The sequence below is a fragment of the Cervus elaphus genome, chromosome 10 (genome assembly GCF_910594005.1).
Source record: "Cervus elaphus chromosome 10, mCerEla1.1, whole genome shotgun sequence".
NCBI classification, from domain to species: Eukaryota; Metazoa; Chordata; class Mammalia; order Artiodactyla; family Cervidae; genus Cervus; species Cervus elaphus.
The window spans coordinates 47,566,751-47,589,950 of NC_057824.1; the positions used below are offsets into that span (position 1 = coordinate 47,566,751).

Consider the following 23,200-nt stretch of genomic DNA (forward strand, 5'->3'; position numbering starts at 1 on the left):
AACTTTGCTTCCAGGGCAATCATACGAGGCAGTTACTACAACTCTCCTACAGATGGGAAGCCATGGCTCAGAAAGGTCAAATGTCTTGACCACAGTAACTGCTAACAGATGGAGAAGCAGGGATCTAAACTCTGGTCTGATGGCAAAGCCTATGATCTTTAGAAACAGTAAGTGTTATGCACACAAGAGTATAAAATAGATATGAGTGGGTCAAGAATATGATGACCCATATTATCCACCACCCAAACTTAAGGAAGAGCTTAAGAAACATCCTCAATACTTTGAGTCTGCACGTTTTGGAGAAGGAAATGGCAATCCACTCTAGTATTCCTGCCTGGAGAATCCCATGGACAGAATAGCCTGATGGGCTGTAGTCCATGAGGTTGCAAAGAGTTGGATATGGCTGCAAAACTAAAGATTGCATGTTTTGGTCTTTATTTAAAAGGAACCATACTGCAAGTGAAAGAGGAGAGTGAAAAAGTTGGCTTAAAGCTCAACATTCAGAAATCTAAGATCATGGCATCTGGTCCATCACTTCATGGGAAATAGATGGGGAAACAGTGGTTGACTTTATTTTTTTGGGCTCCAAAATCAATGCAGATGGTGATTACAGCCATGAAATTAAAAGACGCTTACTCCTTGGAAGGAAAGTTATGACCAACCTAGATAGCATATTAAAAAGCAGAGACATTACTTTGTCCACAAAGGTCCATCTAGTCAAGGCTATGGTTTTTCCAGTAGTCACGTATGATCGTGAGAGTTGGACTATAAAGAAAGCTGAGTGCTTTCTTAAAGATTTGATAAAGATTTTAAAGAACTAATGCTTTTTAACTGTGGTGTTAGAGAAGACTCTTGAGAGTCCCTTGGACTGCAAGGAGATCCAACCAGTCCATCCTAAAGGAGATGAGTCCTGGGTGTTCACTGGAAGGACTGATGTTGAAGCTGAAACTCCAATATTTTGGCCACCTGATGCGAAGAGCTGACTCATTTGAAAACACCCTGATGCTGGGAAAGGGCAGGAGGAGAGGGGACGACAGAGGATGAGATGGTTGGATGGCATCACCGACTCAATGGACATGGATTTGGGTGGACTCTGGGAGTTGTTGATGGACAGGGAGGCCTGGCGTGCTGTGGTTCATGGGGTCACAAAGAGTCGGACACGACTGAGTGACTGAACTGATACTGCAAGTATTTTTCTATGATTTACTTTTTCACTTGGCATTCTGTGTGGGAGATTCATTCTATGACCTAGTAATTCTATTCCTGGGTTTACAGAGAAACTCTTACGTGTGTGCATGAGGAGATATATACAAGAATGATCATAGCGTGGGACATCTCTGGTGGGCCAGTGGCTCAGAATCCGCCCGCCAAGGCAGGAGGCACCGGCTTGATTCCTAGTCTCGGAAGACCCCACATGCTGTGGGGCAACGAAGCCCGTGTACCACAACTATTGAGCCCATGAGCTCCAACTACTGAAGCCCACGTGCCCTAGACCCCGTGTTCCAAAACATGAGATGCCACTGCAATGACAAGCTCACGTACTGCAACTAGAGAGTATCCACTGCTCGCCAACAAACCCAGTGCGGTCACAAATAAATAAAAATTTTTTTTAAAATTAAAAAAAATCCTATGACTATGTCACTCTCTAGAAGGAAAGATTAGCAGCTTCTCATTCACCATGGTCATCCTTCATCCACAGATTTCAGGTTCTCCGTCTCACTGCCCCCTTCTCCCCCATGGGAACCTGCCTCCCCCAAGTGATTGCTCTCTTTTTAGCTGTTTGCTCTCTCTCGTATGCATATTCAATAAATTAAACATTTGCTGGGTGTTAACCACTCAGTGAGTGAATAAATATATTGTCTTCATTTCAGGTGTTACCTGCCCAACCAGATAAAAACCCTTGAAAACAGGAAAGCCGTGCTCATTCATCTTTGACACTGCTGTGCAGTGACGATCACACAGCATACTCTCCATTAACAGCCAGTGACTTAGGTAGAACTGCAAAGTCAATCAGGCGGTCGGGTTTTACAGTCCTCTTACTTTAAATCAAGTTTCAAGTGCAGAAAGAACTGGCTTAGAACATCACTGATTCCCAAGGAAGCCCCCAGCCCTCACTCCAAGAACTACCTTCTGCAGGAATAAATAATACTGATCATACTTCGCTAATGGCCGTGATCCTGGTGAGGCAGCTCCTCATGGCTGTGCTGTCGGCATTCTCAAAGATTCTTTCTTCCTCCAGGAAAGACAGATAGGTGAGGGTCTCCTTGCCGTACTGCTTACAGGCCTCGATCAGAGCTGCAGAGGCAAGGCGACAGAGACTTTCAAAGGTCCGCCTGGCTCCCTGCGCGTTTGGGGCGGCCCCTCCCCTCGGTACTCACAGTCGGCCGACTCCGGGGGTGCTCTGAGGCAGGTGGCACTGCCGTGAACGATGGTGTCACTGGTCAGGTGGGCCAGGAGTGTTACCGAGTGCAGGAGCCCGCTGATATCTGCAGGAGTTGAAAGGGAGCTTTCTCAGTCCTGCTGGAGGGTGTCACTTCTGTCCCTCCTTCCTCCCCACTTTGCAAGATGGACACACACACACTCCTTTTCTGGGGGCGAAGGAACCGATAGTCATTGCTATGTTCCAACGCTTCTGAACGTCACCTGGCTGTTGCTGGCAATATACCCTCCTTATCCTCCAGCTCTTACCTTCCGGGCACGCCAGGTACTGGCTCCAGCATTTTTCCAGCTGCTCAATGCAGCTGGAAGTGGAGTTGACCTTGGACAGCAGGTGATCTGTGAGAGGGAAGACAGGGTGAAGTCAGAGCCATAGTCACAGCTCGCTTCATCCCCATTAGTTAATCTGCCTCATGGATGACCTTGGGGCGGGTGGGTTGGGGGGGAAGGCGTGTTGCCCTGCAGGAGCTGCCCTGAGAGTGGGGAGGGAGGAGAGGTCACTGGCTATGCTGATACGTGATTCTCTCATTGTAGCTTCAAAGGCTCTGCTTTGGAGTTATCTGGTCCTTTAGCCAAGAACCATGGCAACCATACCACGGCCTCGTTTCCGCCCCTCATTTCCTATCACTGCCAATTGAATCTAACCCAGGCCTTCCTGTTAAGTCTTTCAAGGCCCTAAGCATTGGCCTATATAGGAAAAGAATCTTAAAAAAAAATATTTAAAGGGTGTATGTGTAACTGATTCACTCTGTTGTCCACCTGAAACTTCGTGTTCGGTCACTAAGTCGTGTCCAACTCTTTGCAACCCCAAGCTGCAAACTGCAGCTTTGCAAACTGCAGCCCGCCAAGCTCCTCTGTCCATAGGATTTTCCAGCCAAGAATACTGGAGTGGATTACCATTTCCTCCTCCAGGGTATCTTCCCGACCCACAGATCAAACCTATGTTTCTTAACGGTCCCTGCAGTGGCAGATGGGTTCCTTACCACTAGCGCCACCTGGGAAGCCCACACCCAACATTGTTAACCAACTATACTTCAATTAAACAACAACAAAAGGCTCTTGGATTCTCATTCCTCTTTAGTTCAGAGCCCTGGTTCTGTGGGGCTAATCTACACTCACGCTCTGCCCACAACGCAGTCATCCCCATTGCTGCGCCTTTGTGCTCTGATCCACAGAGGCTGCATCGCGTAAGAGGTTAAGTGCAGGCTTGCCCGTCTCCCTGCACAGGTGTTGCAGCCCCTGGTTCTAGCACTACTGGCTGTGTTCTCAGGTCACGTGCACCTGCTTCATCACCAGACAAAGGAGGGATAACAGTACATCCCCCGGCATCGCGGTGAGGGTCGCTGGGCCGAGGCACGTAAAGCACTGAGGATGGTGCCTTCACATCGCATAGCGAGTGAGCAGCTGTTTCTGATTTTTGTTTTTGATTTGGTTGCGCCACACGGGATCTCTGATCTTCACTGCAGCCTGGGGGATCTTTAGTTGCTGCAACTAAGAATTCACATGCCACAACTAAAGATCCCGCATGCCGCAACGTCGGCTGTTTTTATGGGTTATTATTCCCCACTTTTCTTCCTCTCCATGCCTTCACGTTTCTCCTCTTCTTTCAAAACCCAGCTCACACCATCTCCTGTGGAACCCCCCGCAGCTGCCTGCTCTCCTAGCATTTCTGCAGTCAACAAGGTACCCACGTGTTCCTTCCTTTGTAACTGTGGAGTTTCTTTACAAATGGGTCCCCTGCTGAACAAGATATCCTAGTCTTTCTTGAAATACTTCACCAAATTGAGACCTTTCTAGTTGATACTAAAAATCATTTGCTCCCTCCCTTCTGCCTTGTCCTCAATGGGACCTCACAGGACTTTGCCAATAAGTTCCCTCTGCTTCAGAACAAGCTGGAATCTATTCATGGCTATCCATGCCTTCCCAGAACCCCCAGGGCCTGGATGCTCTTCTGTCTAATGTACACCCCATCCTCTCGTGATAGGGGCCCCCTCTGACTCCAGTGCATGCCCTGAGGACTCCGGGGGCTGGCGGAGCCGACCCTTGCTCACGCCTGTGACTCTTGGGGGTGCGCGGGGGGAGGGTATCACTTCTGCCCCTCTGTGCTTAAGGAAGATGCTTCCCTGTCTAAGCTCACAGCAGCCATGACTGGATTGAGACCACACTGTTCTCCGCAGAGGCACACAGGGCTGTCTGTCCCTCCCCCTCCTGGCATTTAGAAGGGCTTGCAGGCCACAGCGCCCACATTTCACAGGTGTGATCCATGACTAAAGCCGTAGGTGTCCCACCTTGGGGGAGGTGGCTGGGGGTGTGGAAAGCCTCACTGCCAGGCCGCGGGCTGCTACACTGCCCATTTTACAGATCCTCGGGGGTGGGGCCTAGGCATCCCCTGGCGATCCTAACACACAGCTGTGCTGGGAGCCTGAGTCAGGGTCACACGGAGTTCAACGACAACACAAGGATCGGGGCAGGGGGGCGGGGCGGGGCTGACGCCCAGAAGCCGGGCGAGGGGAGGGGCACCTGCAGATCCAGCGCAGCTCGAGAGAGTGGGCTCCTCAAACAGCCTCAGGGCCTCCTGCACCACCTGCTCTGCAGCCCTCCTCGACTCAGCCAGAAGCATCTTGTGTTGGTCCTTCTCGAGCTGGCATATAGATTCCTAGAGATGATGGTGCCGGGAGGTGAGGGTTGGCCACAGACCTCCCTAATGAGCCTCCACCCAGTATCCGCCGGTGACACAGCTGGGATTCCCGGCACCTTAGCTCAAGCTGCGGCTCATGAGGACCAAGCCACACGGCTTGACACAGAAAAAGCCTTTAACCTTGTCCGCAGGCGTGTGCGGCCAAGCACAGGAGGCTATGGCGCTGGACCACGGCTGCCCAGCCTCCACCCTTGGGGAGAGACGGCCAGGTCCCTTCTCATCTGCTCCGTGCGAGGCATCAGAAGTTATGCTCGCCGAGTATTCACCTTCACAATCTGGCCAAAGGCCCTAAACTCCCTTTCACAGCCCCCCTGCCTCCACCAATACCCACAACCCAACGCCCATGGGTGTGAGGCTGGACTTGATCTGCCCCAGGAGCACCCGTTACTTGCCTGTGCGCTAGACAGTTTGAGCTGTGTGTACTCCAGCTGCTTCCGAAGAGCGCACAGCTCCTCCTCTCGACAAGCCATGGCGTTCATCAGGCTGTCCCGGTCCTTCTCCAGGTCTGTGATCTGGGCGGTCCATTTTGCCTCCGACTGTGATGGGGATGGAGTGGCCCGGAGGGAGTTGCTGGGAGAATAAAACTGTCCCCTTCCCAGAGATCCAAACCCACCCCCGAGGAATCTGCATCCCCAAGTGCAGACTGATCCTGGATGGGACCAGGTGGGCCACGTGCCGGTGGGGATGGATGCTGTGCTCAGTCGCGTCAGTTGTGACTCTCTGTGACCCCACGGACTGTAGCCCACCAGGCTCCTCTGTCCACGGGATTTTCCAGGCAAGAATACTGGGTCGTCATGCCCTCTTCCAGGGGATCTTCCCACCCAGGGATCAAACCTGCCTTTCTTGTGTCATCTTTTCCTCTAGCTCCACCTGGGAAGCCCTAGCTGACAGCAATACCAACGCCTAAGGGGAAGAGAATGAGGAAGGGAAAGACAGGTGACACTCACCTGGGCAGAATTTTCTAGGCTGCCTTGGACAATCTGGAGTTCCTGTTTGCTGGTGGCAAGTTCTTGCTTCAAATTCTCTAGTACTTCTGTCTGTTCTTGAGTCTGAAAGAGAAGGAAAACAGGAGTACTGTGATCTAGGTGGTGGCTTCCAGGGATAAACACATGTAAAAAAATTCCCAAGCTATAAATGTAGATTTGTTTAATCTGTTTTTCTTTAAAGCTATTTTTTGTATTTTGGCCACGCCACATGGTATGCAGGATCTTAGCTCCCTGACCAGGGATTGAACCCATGCCCCCTGCAGAAGTGCGGAGTCTTAACCGCTAGACTGCCAGGGAAATCTCTATATAATTCTCATACAGAAGCAAGAGAGGTCAGAATGAACCAATAATTTTTCTTTCAGCTACAGGAAATGTCAAGGGGGAGCTTTAAGCATGGGGTCCCAAAGAATCAGACATACTTGAGCAACTGAGCACCACACTGGAAATGTCAAGCTTGAGCCCATAAATAACACTAATTAAAGCAGAACCAGATTTTTAATTCAGGCATCCCAACACCTGGTAGGTATTCTGCTGACTCACTCTATCTCACCATCTTGAAGCAATCCCCATTCTTTGATTTCTAAGTGGTGTTTTTTTTCAAAGAGCAGGTTGTGACCCATGAGTAAGAATTCATAGCAAACATCTTTTTTAAAATGCAATAAACACAGCCAAAAAATAACCCACATGCATCCACATAATAAGGTAAAGTATTGCTCTTTGAAACTTTGATTTTCATTAGTTTTTTTTAAAACTTTTTTGCCATACCATGCAGCATGTGGGATGGTAGCACCCCAACCAGGGATGGAACGCGTGCCCCCTGAACGGGAAGCACAGAGTCTTAACCACTGGACTGCCAGGAAAGTCCTCCATTAGATGCTGTTTTTACTTTGGGACACAGAGAAGTGTGAAAGCCCCTGCTCCTAAGCGGAAGGCACTCTGTTTTATCCACCTGCCATCTCTTATGCCAATGGGACCTGCCGCCTAATGCCAACTCCACCCCAAGGCATGGCTGCAGACAACTCCTGGCTGTGGGTCTTTGTAAATGCCGATCCTCTCTCTCTGACATCCACCTGCTTCCACTTCAAAACCTCCTCGAGATTCATCTTAGCTGATGAGCCCTACTCAACTTCAGACCTTTCATCACGTCATGCCTTTAACAGCTTTCACATGAGTAATCATGTCCTGCCCCCAGGGCCCCTTGCCACCCACCCTGCAGATCCGCCCGTGAAGACAAGGCGCTCTATTCTGTGCAGCGCTCAAAGCCCCCTCCATCTCGGATGGACAGCTCCCTTCGATTCCCACCCACTTCTCCTTCCACTCACCTTCCGCTGGGCCTGGTCACTGATGCGCTGAAAAGAATCCTCCAGCTCTTTTTTCTCCCGTTCCAAATCCACCTGGGCTTGTCTGGCCACTGACACCTGTTTGGTCACCTCCGCATTCTGCAAGAGAAGAACGGTGTCTCAAACTAACTTATCTCCGGCTGAAAGACCACCTTCCTTGTAGAACAAAGGATGGCATTCAGACTGAGAGTGCCCTAAAGATGGACACAGACATCGCTTCCCCACCCAGAGGAAGCTGTTGCCTTCAGATGCTCAACTCTCAAGTATTGCAAAAATGATAAAGATGGGGGCTATCACAAGTAGGGCAGGTACCTAAGGTGGAGCTTGAGATATGAGAGCCAGGGAGCTCTGGTTTCCAAGAAATGGTGGGGACACTGGCCCTGGAGAAGCAACACAGCCTGGGTCGACATCTCCCCTGGGCAGGGGGCCCTGTGCACGTGGGACAGGCTGCTGGTGGCGGCGAGGGTCCTACCTTCCGCAGCAGGTCGGCGTGGTTCTGCACCAGCTCATTGTATTTCTCCTTCAGCTTGCTGTAGCGCTGCTCATTGGCTTGGGCTTTCCCTGAATTGTCGAGGACTGAGGTGAGGGGTCTGCATTGGCAGGGCACCCTCTGCTCTTCTTCTGATAAGCCAGAGCCCCTAGAAGACCATCTTGCCTTTCCACAAGCATCTACACCTCCTTCTCCCAGAAAAGTCTTACTTAAAGTCCTCTGGCAAGTCTGCTTTAACGAAGAATCACCTGATTCAAATCCCTCCATTGACTCATGCCCCTTGAGCATTCCAAACTTGGCATGTTTAAATCAGTGTTACTGGCTTCTACGCCACAATTTTTCGTAAGCTCTTTTTTGTCACCCTCTGTCTCCCCATCTGTGTTCCCAGCAGGCCCTCATGGGGAACTCCAACCCACCCTCCTAACCGCTGATGCTGACGTTCACGATAGCCCCTCCGGACAGATGCAAGGCAGGGACGCTGGTGCCCAGCCTCAGCCTGCATTCCAGGGCTGGCGGGGCGCCGCCCTCCCCGGCCCCACCCGCACGCCCACCCCAGCGACAGCTCCTCACTCTCGATCTCCGTCAGGCTCCGCTGAGCCTTCTCCGTGTCCTCGCGTTTCTTCTTGAGCTCGTCCAGCTCGGCCCGGAGGAACTCGCTCTCGTCGGCCGCCTGCTGCCGCAGGTGCTGCTGCTCGGCCAGCTCGGCCTCCAGCTCGCTGGTGCGGCCCTTGAGCTGCAGCATGGCCCGCTGGCTCTGTGGGGAGGGCCGGGGGATGAGTGAGAGCACTGGGTGGGACGAGGGGGTCCCACCTATCACGTCTCCAGTGCCAACCGAATAAACACCTGGGGTTTCCCAACGAGCTCACTCCCAAGGCCTCGTGAAGAGTGGAGGTCACTACAAGCCAGCTACCCACCAACAGGGGGTGAGGGCAGGGGAGTTCTGGTCCTGTTAGAGGGACCTGGGGGCAATGATGGGCCCAGGACGAGGCAGGGGAGAACGCTTGCTGGTCCCAGGTAAAGGATCTGACCGGCTATGAGTCAGCAGCAGATATTGCAAACAGCTGGCAAAGCTACAAGCCAAACCTTCTCAACATCAAGTGACAAGAATAGGTATCTCACTGCACAGCTTCATAGCCAGCTGGTGGTCATGATTCTCTCCAAGTATCACAGGGCCCCTGGAGTGTGGCTTAAATGCTGCTTGCAAGGGTAAGTGTACTGGAAATACACGATAACCTGGTCCTCTGGCTTTGGCATTTCTACTAACTGACCTTCCATTAAGATGTGGCTCAACAAGGATGGATGTGAAGAGAATTTAGTATTAAAAGCTGTCATGTTCCAGTGAAGCCCAGAGGTGGATCAGAGCCCAACTCATACCTCAGTCTTCATATTTTCCAGCTGAGCTTTCAGTTCTCTGGTCTCTCCGAACAGCTGATCAATTAACTGATCCCTAGGAAGAGAAGGAGAGCAAGTTTGCTTCCACTGTGCTTCTCTTTCCTTTGAAATGTGAGCTGGGAGACCCAGGGAGGAGGTTAAAAGCCGATGTTCGTTTGGGAACAATTCTTTGAAATCCTGTAAGTTAACCTCTAAGACCTGCAGTGTCTCCAGATACTAATCTACCACCCACGGGCCCACAGCAATCTCAGCCTCATTGGCTACTCCTCTAGGATTTGAAAGGGGTCAGTATTCAAAGGTTTGGAGAAGGCAATGGCACTCCACTCCAGTACTCTTGCCTGGAAAATCCCACGGATGGAGGAGCCTGGTGGGCTGCAGTCCATGGGGTCGCTAAGAGTAGGACATGACTGAGCGACTTCCCTTTCACTTTTCACTTTCCTGCACTGGAGAAGGAAATGGCAACCCACTCCAGTGTTCTTGCCTGGAGAATCCCAAGGACGGGGGAGCCTGGTGGGCTGCCGTCTATAGGGTCGCACAGAGTCAGACACGACTGAAGCGACTTAGCAGCAGCAGCAGTATTCAAAGGTTAGGACTTCCCAGGTGGCTCAGCAGTAAGGAATCCACCTGCCAACGGGTTCAATCCCTGGGCTGGGAAGATTCCCTGGAGAAAGGAATGGCTACCCACTCCAGTACTCTCATCTGAAGAATCCCATGGACAGAGGAGTCTGGCAGGCCACAGTTCACGGGGTCGCCAAAGAGTCGGACACGACTTAGTGAATAAACAACTCAAAGGTCAAGACGTTTATCTACGAAGCCCAAGAATTCCTCTTCGGGTGGGTGTGGCAAGTGAGCTCTTGGCTTAACATAGCGCCCACATCATCTGCTTTAACCCCGCAGCCTGGACTCACTTCTCGTCCTTGTTCACGCCATTCTGACTGTTGAAATTGAAGGGATCGCTGCTGGAGGAGCTGCCGAAGATGTCATCGAACTTGCTGTCGAATGAATTCTGCTGTGACCAGAGAGGAGTGAGGACAAAGTTAGAGACCCAGAGGGGTCTGCGTGGGTCTCAACAGCCACAGAGGGGAACAGACGCTTTCTTAATCTGGTTCAAATCCAATTACAGCGCCTCCTAGGGACGCAGGGCAGCGTGATCTCTCTAGGTCAGTGCTTGGGTTAGAATGTGGCTGCAGAACGTCTCTGATGGTCCAGTAGCTAAGACTCTGCTCCCAGTGCAAGGGGGCGCCCAGGTTTGATCCCTGGTCAGGGAACCAGATCCCACATGCCTCAGCCAAAGATCCCCAATGCCAGACTAAAAAGATCTCGTGTGACACAGTGAAGACCAAGTGCAGGGGCTTCCCCAGGGGCTCGGTGGTAAAGAATCCACCTGCCAACGCAGGAGACACAGGTTCGATGCCAGGTTCCGGAAAGATACCACATGCCTCGGAGCAACGAAGCCCATGTGCTACGAAGCCCGTGTGCTACGAAGCCCATGTGCTACAACTACTGAGCCTGTACTCCAGGGCTCAAGAATTGCAATTACTGGGCCCACGTGCCCTAGAGCCGGTGATCTGCAACAAGAGAAGCTCCTGCACCGCAATGAAGAATAGCCCCCACTCTTCGAAATGACAGCCTGCACAGCAGTGAAGACTCAGCACAGCCATAAATAAATAAAATGTAAAAAAAACCAAAAAACAAAAAGACTCGGTGCAGTCGAATAAGAATAAATAAGAAGGTGGCCGAGCCTGGCCATGGTCCTCCCGCCTGCCCTCTTGCACCCGGGGGCACTGGGAAGGGCTGACCGAGCTTCCTCCTATGAGGTCCTCACCTGCTGGGAGGCGTCCATGCCCATGAGGTCATCCTTCTCCAAGACCGGCTCGCTGTCGGGGGACGACGCCTCGGCTGGGATCACCACCACGGGGCTGACGTGTTCTGACAGGGCGGAGGCTCGTAGGAAATTGGGTGGGTTCTGGAGAGGGAAGACGCACTTCTCGAGCCCCGCCCGCCTGCCAGCCTCGAGGACAGGCCCCCCGGGCTCCGCGGTTCCCTGGCACGCTTACCTCTGGCAGTTGAGGGATCTGAATGAGCCGCTTAAAGTACTGCAGGTTGCTGGAGCGGTAGAAGAAATCTTTCAACCTAGGGGTGGAGCGAGGTCAGAGGGCTGCTGGGGGCCTTCAGTAGCCCCAGGGAGGGGACACCCTGCTTTCCTACTGCCCGCCCAGCCCCAGGGCACAGGCTGCCAAGGAGATGGCCTCCATGGTGCGATTATGACGCTGCCAGGAGACATTATGTATTGCCAGCCCTCACTGATCTGGGGGTGAGCGATGTTGGTGGTGTTTAGTTGCCAAGTCGTGGCCGACTTTTTGCGACTCTGTGGACTACAGCCTTCCCAGGCGGCTCAGAGGTAAAGAATCCACCTGCCAGTGTAGGAGATGCAGGTTTGATCCCTGGATCGGGAAGATCCCCCGGAGATGGAAATGACAACCCACTCCAGTATTCTTTCCTGGAAGAATCCCACGGACAGAGACTGGCAGGCTACGGTCCATGGGGTTGCAAAAGAGTCGGACACGGCTTAGTGACTAAAACAACAACAAATCATCTTGGATGGATATGGGAACGAAGAAACTCCAATTTTTTCTCACTCTCAAGTCTCTATTTTGAATCTAAGCATCGAAGGCCAAGAGCACCAGACATACTTTCTGAGATGAAAGGGGGTTAGTGATATCAGCCCTCGCTCTGCAGCACCGCATTTCCTCCTGCTCAGCCCAAGAAACGAAACCCCTGGGGTCTCAGGACAGCCCATCAGACCCCAAGGTTAGGACTGTCCCTGTGACCTCACTGCTGCTTTCCCCGAACTTGGGGACACTGAGGCCTCAGCCGCTGCATCCGCGAAAGAGAAGGTGATGCTTTGATTAGCTCGAAGAATGAAGGGAAACTGAATCACCTGACCACACATCCCCCGCTTTCTGGGCTGGAGCCAACAGTAATAGGCTCCTGCTTTCCTAAGCTACTGGAATTCAACATTCCAGGAAATCGGCCCCAGGGCCTGTCTTCTGGGATTTAATAAGTCATTTTTTATAGCATAAACATACAAGGCTTTTCAAACAGAATAAGGAACCGGGTGGTTAGCACAACTCTGAACTTGCCCTCTGATTGCTACTCAGCAACCAGCAAGAGAAGCCTGGGCTTGGGTTCTGGGGGCGATACTTTTCCTGCAGTCAAGGATGAAGAAATTAACAAGGAAAACAATCACACAAGTGTCCTTCCTGGCTCCCTCGTCCTGCTGTCTCTCCTCCATTCTGACCCCTCTTCTTGGGCAAGCTTAATTGAAAGATGAACCGGATTTTTCATCTCATCACCAATTTTCTTCCCCAAACGCGCCAGAATAATTTGCCCCTCTGTCAGATGAGCTCTTCCTCTTCTAGACTAGAGAGCGGGCTGATTAATCCCTGAATTGATTCAAACATTGCCTGAACACTATAGTCTTAAGGAATTCTTACAAATTCAGGTGCTAGAGATACAATTACAGGCAAGACAGTCAAACAAAATAAGGTCATTCTTAGAACTAGAAAGGAAATGCACAAGGTGCTGTGATAGAGAATATGAGGGTGGGTGGGTGGGGAGGTGGGGTGGAGCTGGAGGAACAGGAGATGGCGGGGAAGACTCCACTTAAATAAGGTGGCTAGAGACTTGCTCTGTGTGGAGGTGACTGAAGATGACCTGGATGGAGCTGGCCACGCTGGAAGAAGAGCATCTTGAGGAGGGGGAATAGCAAGGGCTAAGCCTCTGAGCTCTGGGTATGTTTCAGGAACTGGAAGAGGACCCCACAAAGTGTGGCTGAAACATGTTGAGCACTGGAGAAGAGATCAGAAACGACGGGCAGAGGCCAGATCATGCCAGGACCTTGCACACCACGGAGAGGAGCTTGGATTTGGTTTTCATCGTTGTCAGAAGCCACTGAAAGGTTGTGAGCAAGGGGTTTACGTTTTTACTGCTGGGTGGGGATGGGATTGCAGGGGACGGGAGCAGAGCACTCTGTCCATACTGGAGGGTCCTGGTAGACAGCAAAAGATGCAGACAAGGCGGGAGGCAGAACTAGAGCCAAGATCTGTTTGTAGATAAACCAAGTGTCATCCGAACTCGCTAATGGATTAAATATAGGGAATGAGGAGAATGGTGAGTTCCAGATCTCTCTCCTAAGCAGACGGTCGGCAGTATTTACTGAGATAAAAAAGACTGGGAAGAAAACATTTTTGGAAGAAAGCCTAGAGTTCAGCTTGAGATGTAAATCTGGCCTAAAAAGTGAAAGTTGCTTAGTCATGACCAACTCTTTGGGACCCCATGGACTATATAGTCCGTGGAATTCTCCAGGCCAGAATACTGGAGTGGGTAGCCTTTCCCTTCTCCAGGGGATCTTCCCAACCCAGGGATCGAACCCAGGTCTCCCGCATTGAAGGCGGATTCTTTACCAGCTGAGCCACAAGGGAAGCCCAAGAATCCTGGAGTGGGTAGCCTATCCCTTCTCCAGCAGATCTTCCCAATCTAGGAATAGAACCAGGGTCTCTTGCATTGCCGGCAGATTCTTAACCAACTGAGCTCAGGGAAGCCCAAATTTGGTGTAGAGATGTCAAACAGACAACTGGCATTCAGAGGTGAGGTCTGGCTGGAGGTACATCTCTTGGAGCTGTCAGCATGTACATGGCATGAGACCAAGAGAACTTAGGGAAAGAAAAAGAGAAGAGGATGAAGTCCTGGGCATAAGGGAGGCAATGAATGAATGAATGGAGTCACCTTCCTCTATGAGATTTATTAGAGAACTGATTGCTTCCCCAGTCATTGGTAGTTTTGCCCACACTCCTTTTCCTAAGCCTTTAAAGCAATAAAGCAGGTACCCTCATCCCTCGATGATTTAAAAGCAAGTGCTCCTGGAACTTCCCTGGTGGTCAAGTGGTTAAGACTCCACACTTCTAAGGCAGGGGGTGTGGGTTTGATCCCTGGTTAGGGAAGTAAATCCCACATGCCTGCCACATGGTGCGGCCCAAAAATAAAATATAAAATAATATCAAATCAAGTGCTCCTGCAAGGATGGGTTGAGTTTATAGCACTTTTAGATTCGCTTCTTTTCTGTCACTCAAGCCGCTTACTTGGTGAACTGCTCCAGGAAGCGGTCCCGGTGGCCTTGCAGGGTGTCGGCTGGGAGACCTGGAAGGAATCGGAAAAGAGTAAGAGGGAAGAAGAGGGGCAGGGGGCAGGGGGCCTCCCTCTGGGGAGGGAAGGGGCCAGTGGTCAGCCCGGGGGAAGGCATTCCTGACCTAGAGCTGCCCGGGAACTAGTAACCTCTTGGGCCCGGTTGGAGCCAGCAGGGACTCTGGGGGCGCTTATCAGCCAACTCTCCTTCTGTCTGCTCCTGGAGTGCAAGCTCCCTGGGCACAGAGGCCTGGAAGTTGTGTCCCTGACCGCAGCCGCAGGGTGGACCAGGGCAGGCCCTAGAGGGGGGCTCTCTCCCAGGGGTCGTGTACACTGGATGCCCTGGGTGAGGCCTTGTGCAGACGTGAGTCTGGGAGAGACCCAGAGAGCCTGCCGGGGGGCCAAACACCACAGGACTGAGACCCGCAGGATCTAGTCTAGCACTGGCTTGGTCACTCCTGACTCTACGATGCTGGATAAGCAGCAGCCTCTTAGGGCCAGCCTCCTCCCTGGCAGAGTGGGGACCGCTCACCTCCCAGATTGTACAGTTCTGTGCAGCTCAGCTATAGATGTCTTACATTTCAATTTCAGTAATTTTTGAATGTGATATTGTCATTCGGTATACACAGGGAGTACACATATAAAGTATAGTAATTCAAAGGAGCAAAAGTTTACAGCGATGACAATAGCACTCTCCCTCAGCAATCTTCCTCCTAAGAACCCAAGAAGTCCAGTGGTGAGAAAAACATGAGACAAACTCAAATGAGGAGCATCCTCTGAGGTATCCGACCAGGACTCCTTAGAGACTTCCCTGGTGGTCCAGTGGTTACGAATGCACATGCCAATGCACGGGGCAGACACGGATTCGATCCCTGGTCTAGGACGATCTCGGATTTAGCTGCTGTAGTGAGCCACGACTACTGAGCCCTTAAACCTACAGCCTGTGCTCTGCGCCAAGAGAAGCCACCCCAACGAGAAGCCCGGGCACCGCAACCAGAGAAAGCCCCCCGTGGAACAACGAAGACCCAGCACACCCAAAAATAAAGTGGAGAAAAAATTAACAAAAAAACAACAACTGTCAAAGCCATCAAAAACAAGGCAAGTCCAAGGAAACTGTCAGAGCCGAGAGGAGCCTAGGGATACCTGATGACGGAATGTTACACTGTGACCCGGATGGGATCTTGGGACAGAAAAAGGTCATTAGGCATAAAGTGGAAATGTGCATAAAGCATGGACTTCAGTGAATAATAACGTATCACTATCGGTTCACGAACAACGTGGCAGCCTGGAGGGGGCGGGCAGGGCCATCCTGGGTCACCGCTAGAGCAGGCTGGGTGCGTCCCTGCATACAGCAAGGCTTGGCCCTGATCTTTTATTATCAAGATGGCTGGGAGCTCCAGGGCCTTCTGGAATAGGAGCAGAAAGTCAAGGGCCCCGGGGGCGGGGGTGAGGGCGGGGGGGGCGGGGAGGCGGGGAGCTGCCTCTCTCCAGGGACAGCCTTGCGGCCAGAAGCTTCCAGAGATCAAGCCTGGAATACTCACAGGAGTGGAGCTTGAAGAGAAGCTTGACAGCGTAATCATAGAGGTGGCTGCAATCCAAGATGACCTGGATGAGCGGGGCAAGGCGGCACTGCCCGGCTGTGGTCACCGACACGGAGCGGGACATGTCCAGGGAGTTGAACACTAGGGGACGGGAAGGGGAGACGTGAGCAGAGCTGGGGAACGAGAGGCCACCTGCTCAGAGGGCAGAGGACAAGCGTCCTGCACTGGAGGACCTGTTCTGTGCAACCATGGTCTCACGTTTAACCCTTTCAGCACTCCTCTGCTCTGCGCTGTGCTCAGGCATGTCCAACTCTTCGTGACCCCATGGAGTGTAGCTCACCAGGCTCCTGGGTCCATGGGATTTCCCAGGCAGGAATACCGGAGTGGGTGGCTGTTTCCTCCTCCATTCAACACTCCCTACGGGGTAGCTAAAAGAATCCCCATTATACAGGAGAGGAAATTGGAGGTAAGCAACTTGAAGGCAGTCACAAAGCCAAGAAGTGGTTTTGCTTGAGAGATGCTGAGTTAAAAGCCAGAGCCCCCGTGGCCAGTGACCAGACTAGGAACCTGTGCCCTCATCAGTCAACAGGCTCCCTGTGTCACAAACCGGTGAAATAAACTGGTTCTATGTCATGTACAGCCAAGTGGGAGCCCAGGAAAGCAGGGATTTATGCGGGAGCGCCCCAAATGCCTCCTTCCTGTCTGAGGAGTTTTACACTCCCTGCCTCCCATTGGCAGAAAGAACACATCAGCTGGTAGACTGCTGATCTAATGTGGGAGGTGAATTCTTGTCCAAGAGAAGCTCTCAGTTTTATGGGGAATCAGAATTTCAGGATTGGAAGGGGCTGTTCACACAGCTCCATCCAGCCCTCCGTCTCAGGCATGAGCTCGGTCTCATGGTGACCTTGACCCTAAGAAACACCCAATCTGGGGGTGACAATAGAAAGCATGTGGGGAAAATATCAAACGTTGATCAGAACACGAAGGAGCAGATAATTCAGCCTGGGTTCCTGGTGGTTTGTCCCAGTGTTCTTGGAACACCAGACAGGACCATGTGCAGGAACCTCAGGTGGACAACCAGAGAGGCTTCGAGGACACTGGGCCAGGAGCCAGGAGGAGGGTAAACCAACAGGATCAAGGCTGACAGAGGTCCTTGGGGGGAGTGGGTGAACCGCCATCTACTCTCCCGGGCTCCAGAGGGCAAGATGCTCCCATGGACCCCTCCATGCCCACCCCCTGCCCCTTGCTCCTAAACCAAGCAACTAGATGCCTGGCCATGGACCCTCAGCACACACTACTGGCCAGGCTGATCTCCCTGCAGTGGCTGCCCTCCGCCTCCGGAGATTCTGCACGTGGCCAGCACTGAGAGACTTCCCCCTGCAGGCCCTCAGCGCATGGGACTGCCCCGGAGGAAAGCCCAGAGCCACTGTGACCTTCCCCGGCCACACTAATCCCCGTTAACGGGCTTAAGTCTGGCAACTGAAAAAAAAAAAAATCCCAAACAGTTCTAATTAAAAGGCAGCTTTTCTTCTTGACACAAATTAGAAGCAGCTGTCACTGCGAGGCGGCCATCCCCAAGTCTCCTGGCTTCCCTAGGCTCCACTCTGGCAGGGAATCCCAGGCTACTCCATCTCCCGGCTGGTCTGCTGCTTTCCAGGAATGCCCCTTGGCATCTAGCAACATCTAGAGTCCTGTGACCGGGGGCAAAGTTTCTCAACCTCTCGGTGCCTCCAGGAGCTCTTCCGTGAGATGCAGATGGTTCTAATGGCACATTCCTCATAAGGGTCTTATAAGGAGGTCTTGTAAGGACTAAGTGAGAATGTCCTATAACTGGCATAGCAACTTGGAGTGGTTCTTCGGGTTGGCTTGGAGACTGATTAGAATCACCCAGGGAAACGCAAAGACGACTCATGTCTGCCTGCAGCTCCTTCATCCCTGCTTCCGTTTTAATTGGTCTAGGGTAAGGCGGGGGCGAGGCTTCCTGGGTGGCTCAGCCACAAAGAATCTGCTTGCGAATGCAGGAGATAGGGTTCGATTCCTGGGTCCGGGAGATCCCTCTGGAGAAGGAAATGGCAACCCGCTCTAGTATCCTTGCCTGGGAAATCCCATGGACAGAGGAGCCTGGCGGGCTACAGTCCATGGGGTCACACAGAGTTGGAGACGATTGAGCACACATGCACGCACTCGAGGCTGGGGCATTAGTGGGGTTCAAAAGCACCCCCCAGGTGATTCTAATAAGCAGCCAGGGTGGAAACTGTATTTTCTAACTCAGTGCTTCTCAAACTGTAACATGTATCAACATCCCCTGGAGTCATCCCCTGACGGATCACTCCAGGGGAATTCTGCGGTGATGGAAGGGCGCTGTTCAACACTGCCAGCCATGTGTGTCTGCAGAGTGCCTGCACTATGATGAGTGAAACGGAGGCCCTGACCTTTAAATGTTATTTAATCGTAATTAATTTAAATAGTCACAGATGGCTATTGGCTACCATATTGGACAGTGCAGACTTGGGGAGTTCGTTAAAATAGAGGACTGGGTCCCACCCCCAGAGATTCTCATTCAGATCTGGGGTGGGATTTGAGAACGTGTGCTTCTAATACGTTCTCAGGTGATGCAGATACTGCTGGTCCAGGGACCACACAGTAGTTGAAAACCTAGGGCACCCCTTCTGAAGGTTCTGATCCAAACCTTACAAGGTCACAGGCTAAGATGTAGAAGCTGAATAGACTTCTGATACCATTTCTCTCAGTTTCTGGGCTTTTCCCTGGTGGCTCAGTTGGTAAAGAACCTGCCTACCAATGCAGGAGATGTGGGTTTGAGCTCTGAGTCAGGAAGATCCCCTGGAGAAGGCAATGGCAACCCACTCCAGTATTCTTGCCTGGACAATCCCCATGGACAGAAGAGCCTGGTGGGCTACAGTCCATAGGGTCACATGATTTAGTGACTAAACCACCACCACCAAGAGGTGAATGAGGACAGAAGTGGGGTGGGGAGACATGTAGAGGAGGCTCTTGATTCCAAATCAGCACTCTCTCCAGGATGAGAAAGCCACCAGCATTCAACAATGGAGGAGTGTGTGCAGACTCGGGTAGCTCTCTCTAGAAAATTCTAGCTAATTCACCCCAGATACTTCCAGAGCATTCAGATGGATGTTGACATCAGTTTATGAACTCTGTCCACTTGGTGTTTCTTCACTATTCATCTAGAAAGCAAGTGTTCTTGAACTTGGTTGTTGAGCACTTGCAATGACAGGCACGGGGCTAGAACAGAGGTGAGCAGGGCCTAGTTCCTGATTTTTGAGCAGGAACTCAGCATATATTGCTAATAACCCGAGGGATCAATGCATATAGAAACAGAGCCAAGTATCATGGGATGCTGGGGCAGAAAGGGTGACTGTGCAGACCACCTCAGCAGAAATACATCCTGAGGGCCAGCCCAGCTGAGTGGCAGATAGGTCTGGGCCAAAGGACCAGCCAGAGCTGGGGCCACAGTCCAGGGACTGTCAGAGAGGCCAGAAGGGTTTTTGGACTCTGGGAGGCCAACTCGGTGGGGAACTGAAGTCCTTCGGGCACGTGACTCTGAGGATGCCCCTGGGCTTCAAGCCTTCCCTGTGCCAGGGCCGAGGGCACAGACGCAGAGGGGCAGCTCCATCTTCCTGGCCTGCGCTGCAGAGCGTGTCCGGAGAAGGGGGCTGGGCCGGCTGCTCCCAGGAGGGAACCAGGCTGCGGGTCAGGTGATGGCCAGGAAAGCCTGAGCCAGACGGGAGGGAGAGACTCACCAGTTTGGAAGAGGTTAAGTTCACACTCCAGGTAGTCGAACATCTCCACTGTCAGCTGGAAACTGGACCCAAGAGGAAAGACAGCTTATATTCCACGGCCCGAGGCCAGTGTCCCTGTGCTGCCGCCAAAGCATGCGTGCACACGTGTGCACACACGCACACACACATATCAGCTCCACGTCTCAGCCCCCACCTAGGTGGATATTAAAGCCACTGGAAGATCAAGCAGGGCAAATTCAACAGTGACAGTGGTAGAGAAAGCGGGCAGGTTCCACACTGTGCTGGAAGGGCAGAGGGGCCCAGAGAAGGGAGGCCTGGAGTGGGGAACACCCTGGAAGGGTTCTGGACGAGGCACCAGCCGTCAGCGGCCCCAAGGTCAAGTCACTTAGCGGCTCTGTCCCTGCCTCAGCCACCAGCCCTGCCCTCAGGCCCTCTGTGACCCTAACCGGAACTGAGGGTCTAACCTACACAAGCTCCCGTCCCCCTCGGTCCAGGGCGTGAGGACGCCCACTTACAAGTTGTTGACGTCACTCTCTCCAGCCTCCTCTAGCTGCCGGTCACTCATGTGAAGGTTGCCTGGGAACCTGGGGTTCTGGGAGGGAGGCAGAGGAAGTCAGAACAGGGCACCCCGAGAGCTCTCTCTATAGCCGACATCACGCACACCAAGCCCCACTGAGCTCCGGCAGCAACAGGCTGGATTCTGCTTGATGTGGGTGCCTGCATGCTCCCCGGGGAATGTGGTAGCGCTCACAACCATACACACACACACACACACACACACACACACGCGCGCGCGCGCGCACACAAGTCTCGTGATCGGCTGGCTCACAGCAAAGAACACCCCCCACCCGTCAATATAGGCAAGCTTCCATCCCATGCCTGGGACCCCAGGGAGGGTCCCACCCCCACAGCCTGTACCACGGACATCGTCTCCGTGGGGCAAGGACACCCAGCGCCAAACTGCTGGCGGTCCTCAACCTGACACCCACACCAGGCAGGCAGTGTAGCCTCTGCTTATCCTCAGTACATTCCGAATCCTATCCAGGCTTCCCACTGGCCTCTGACCACTTCCGGAAGCTGCTATTGTTGAGTTCAGGGCCAGGCAAACCGATGCTCACATTAACTTTAGCAAATGGAATTAGTAAAAGAAACCTGAAGGTTGGAGAAGATTACAGGAAGCACCCCCGCAGTCAGGGGAGGTTATCTGGGATTATCAGTTGTTGAGTATCTGTAGTTTCCTGTCTTTCTCAGTGTGGTCTGTCGGGAGTGGAGGGAATACAGGGCAGCCGGCAGGTGGAGGGGAGCACAGAGAGATGGATGACCAGTCCACCAAGGGGGCTCTAAATTCCAGGGTGAGTTCTTCAGGCTCTGAAGTCAGAAACCCTCCACTCGGGCACCTCCATCTCTGGCTGTAACACCCTTGCAGCCCCTTCTGCCCTGAGGCCCACCACCCCGGCTCCTCTGCCTCAGAGACTCAGGCCGGTTGCTTTTCTTTTTAATTGATTTTATTTTTTGGCCGCACCCTGCAGCGTGTGGTTCCCTGATCATGGATCAAACCCACATCCCCTGCGTTGGAAGTGCAGAGTCTTAACCACTGGACCACCAAAGGGAAGTTCTCAAGCCGGTTCCTTTATCGCCCCCTTCTGGCTGTGCTTACTTTCTCACTGGGTCTGGACATGATGGCACCTCTGGCAGGCACCTCACCCTCATCTTTGCCTGTCCCCAACCCACACTGCCGTTAAGCACAGTGAGTCTGGATCGCTGTCGCATGCTCTCTGTCTCAGACCAGCTGCAAATCTCCTTGGAGAATGACTCACAACTGATCACTATGAAACTGCGCTCTCTAGCTCTGCGTGCGTGCCTGCTAAGTCACTTCCGTCGTGTCTGACTCTTTGAGACCTTACGGACTGTAGCCTGCCAGGCTCCTCTGTCCATGGGATTCTCCAGGCAAGAACACTGGAGTGGGCTGCCATGCCCCTCCTCCAGGAGATCTTCCCGACCCAGGGATCGAACCCAGGGCTCCAGAGGCTCCTGCACTGCAGGCGGATTCCTTACCACTGAGCCACCGGGCAAGCCCGCTCTCTAGCTCTACTGCCCCTTCACAGCCTTTGCTGGAGCTTCCGTGGTGGCTCAGACAGTAAAGAATCTGCCTGCAATGCAGGAAACCCGGGTTCAATCCCTGCATCAGGAAGATCCCCTGGAGAAGGAAATGGCAACCCGCTTCTGTATTCTTGCCTGGAAAATTCCATGGACAGAGGAGACTCGTAGGCTATAGTCCATAGGGTGGCAAAGAGTCAGACATGACTGAGCTTCAGACACGACTGAGCAACTAACAACAGTCCTTGCTACTGGCCCGCCGGTTCCCCTTCCCATCAACAACTGCCCGACTCTGCACCTGGTACCCAGCTCCCACACCATCACCCTCAGCACCTCATCACGTCATGTGCTTGCATTCTTACATCGAAACTCCTGCTTCCCACTCCCTTCCTTGCTTCAAAGGTACCCACCTGCCCTGCCCTTCCTCCAGCTTCAGAGAAGTTGCTGCCTCCTTCCTAACTCAGGATCAGCCCCTCCCTGTGCGCTATTTGAACCAATCTAGCTTCTGGTTCCTTCTCTGGCTCATCCAACAAATTCCACTTGAGCCCCTGTTCTGGGCTAGATGTTGGGCCACACACGGGACCCAGGGAGACACGCACACCAGCTCCCGGTGCTCCAGGAACCCACAGTGCAGAGCACCCACGGCTCCACCTGCCTCCTTAGGCTCCTGCCCGCATCCCGTGGTCCAGGTCTTTCCCATGGCCCCACATCTTCCTCTAGCTGTTGTCCCCGCCTCTCCTCCCTTTCCTGCCAGTCTTCAGGAAGTCCCTGACCCTCGTCTGTCCCAGAGATAACTGTCTAATTCTGGCTCTCCCCATCTTTCACACTGACAGCCCAGCTCTCCCCAAGTCACCCTCCACACCGAATGGATGACCTCGCACCAGCCCAGGCACCTGTCACTCTCCACCCCGCCTGCTCCTCACACTAACGTGGGTCTCCTGATGGTGCCATGTGGATGCCAGAGTGTCCTGGGCCTCCCGCCCTTATGTCTTCAGCTGATCCACCACCAGGAACACCCACCCTGCCCTTCCTCATTGCCCCTTCCTCTCTACCCGCTAAGTGGCAGCCTGTGGTCTGGAGAACGGAGAGGAAGTACTCCACAGCAGGCAGAGAGAGATGGGAACGGGGGGACCAGAGGGCGAACTGTGGCTGCTGCAACATATCCCATTCAACATCCTCTCTTTATGATGTGACCCCAATATTCCACCTGGAGTGAGGACAGTCCCCTCCCTGTGACTCTAGGAACCTCTGTGATGG

At 52.8% G+C, this 23,200-nt stretch overlaps 1 protein-coding gene across 3 annotated transcripts in view; it reads right to left on the reverse strand.

Moving 5' to 3' along the window:
• Positions 1-23,200, reverse strand: part of HIP1 (huntingtin interacting protein 1) — a 135,533-nt gene that overhangs the window by 14,482 nt on the left and 97,851 nt on the right. For 2 of the 3 annotated variants that reach the window (XM_043915006.1, XM_043915009.1), the window contains exons 6-22: positions 20,362-20,438; positions 19,847-19,908; positions 16,068-16,208; positions 14,484-14,541; positions 11,400-11,475; positions 11,168-11,308; positions 10,251-10,351; positions 9,325-9,397; positions 8,521-8,704; positions 7,933-8,021; positions 7,443-7,559; positions 6,082-6,183; positions 5,527-5,670; positions 4,957-5,092; positions 2,689-2,775; positions 2,379-2,486; positions 2,159-2,295 (exon numbers count right to left, since the gene is read on the reverse strand). In XM_043915006.1, coding sequence (XP_043770941.1) covers positions 2,159-2,295; positions 2,379-2,486; positions 2,689-2,775; positions 4,957-5,092; positions 5,527-5,670; positions 6,082-6,183; positions 7,443-7,559; positions 7,933-8,021; positions 8,521-8,704; positions 9,325-9,397; positions 10,251-10,351; positions 11,168-11,308; positions 11,400-11,475; positions 14,484-14,541; positions 16,068-16,208; positions 19,847-19,908; positions 20,362-20,438 — 1,833 coding nt within the window. The remainder of the gene's footprint in view (positions 1-2,158; positions 2,296-2,378; positions 2,487-2,688; positions 2,776-4,956; positions 5,093-5,526; positions 5,671-6,081; positions 6,184-7,442; positions 7,560-7,932; positions 8,022-8,520; positions 8,705-9,324; positions 9,398-10,250; positions 10,352-11,167; positions 11,309-11,399; positions 11,476-14,483; positions 14,542-16,067; positions 16,209-19,846; positions 19,909-20,361; positions 20,439-23,200) is intronic. The other variant, XM_043915008.1, reaches the window with a different exon arrangement.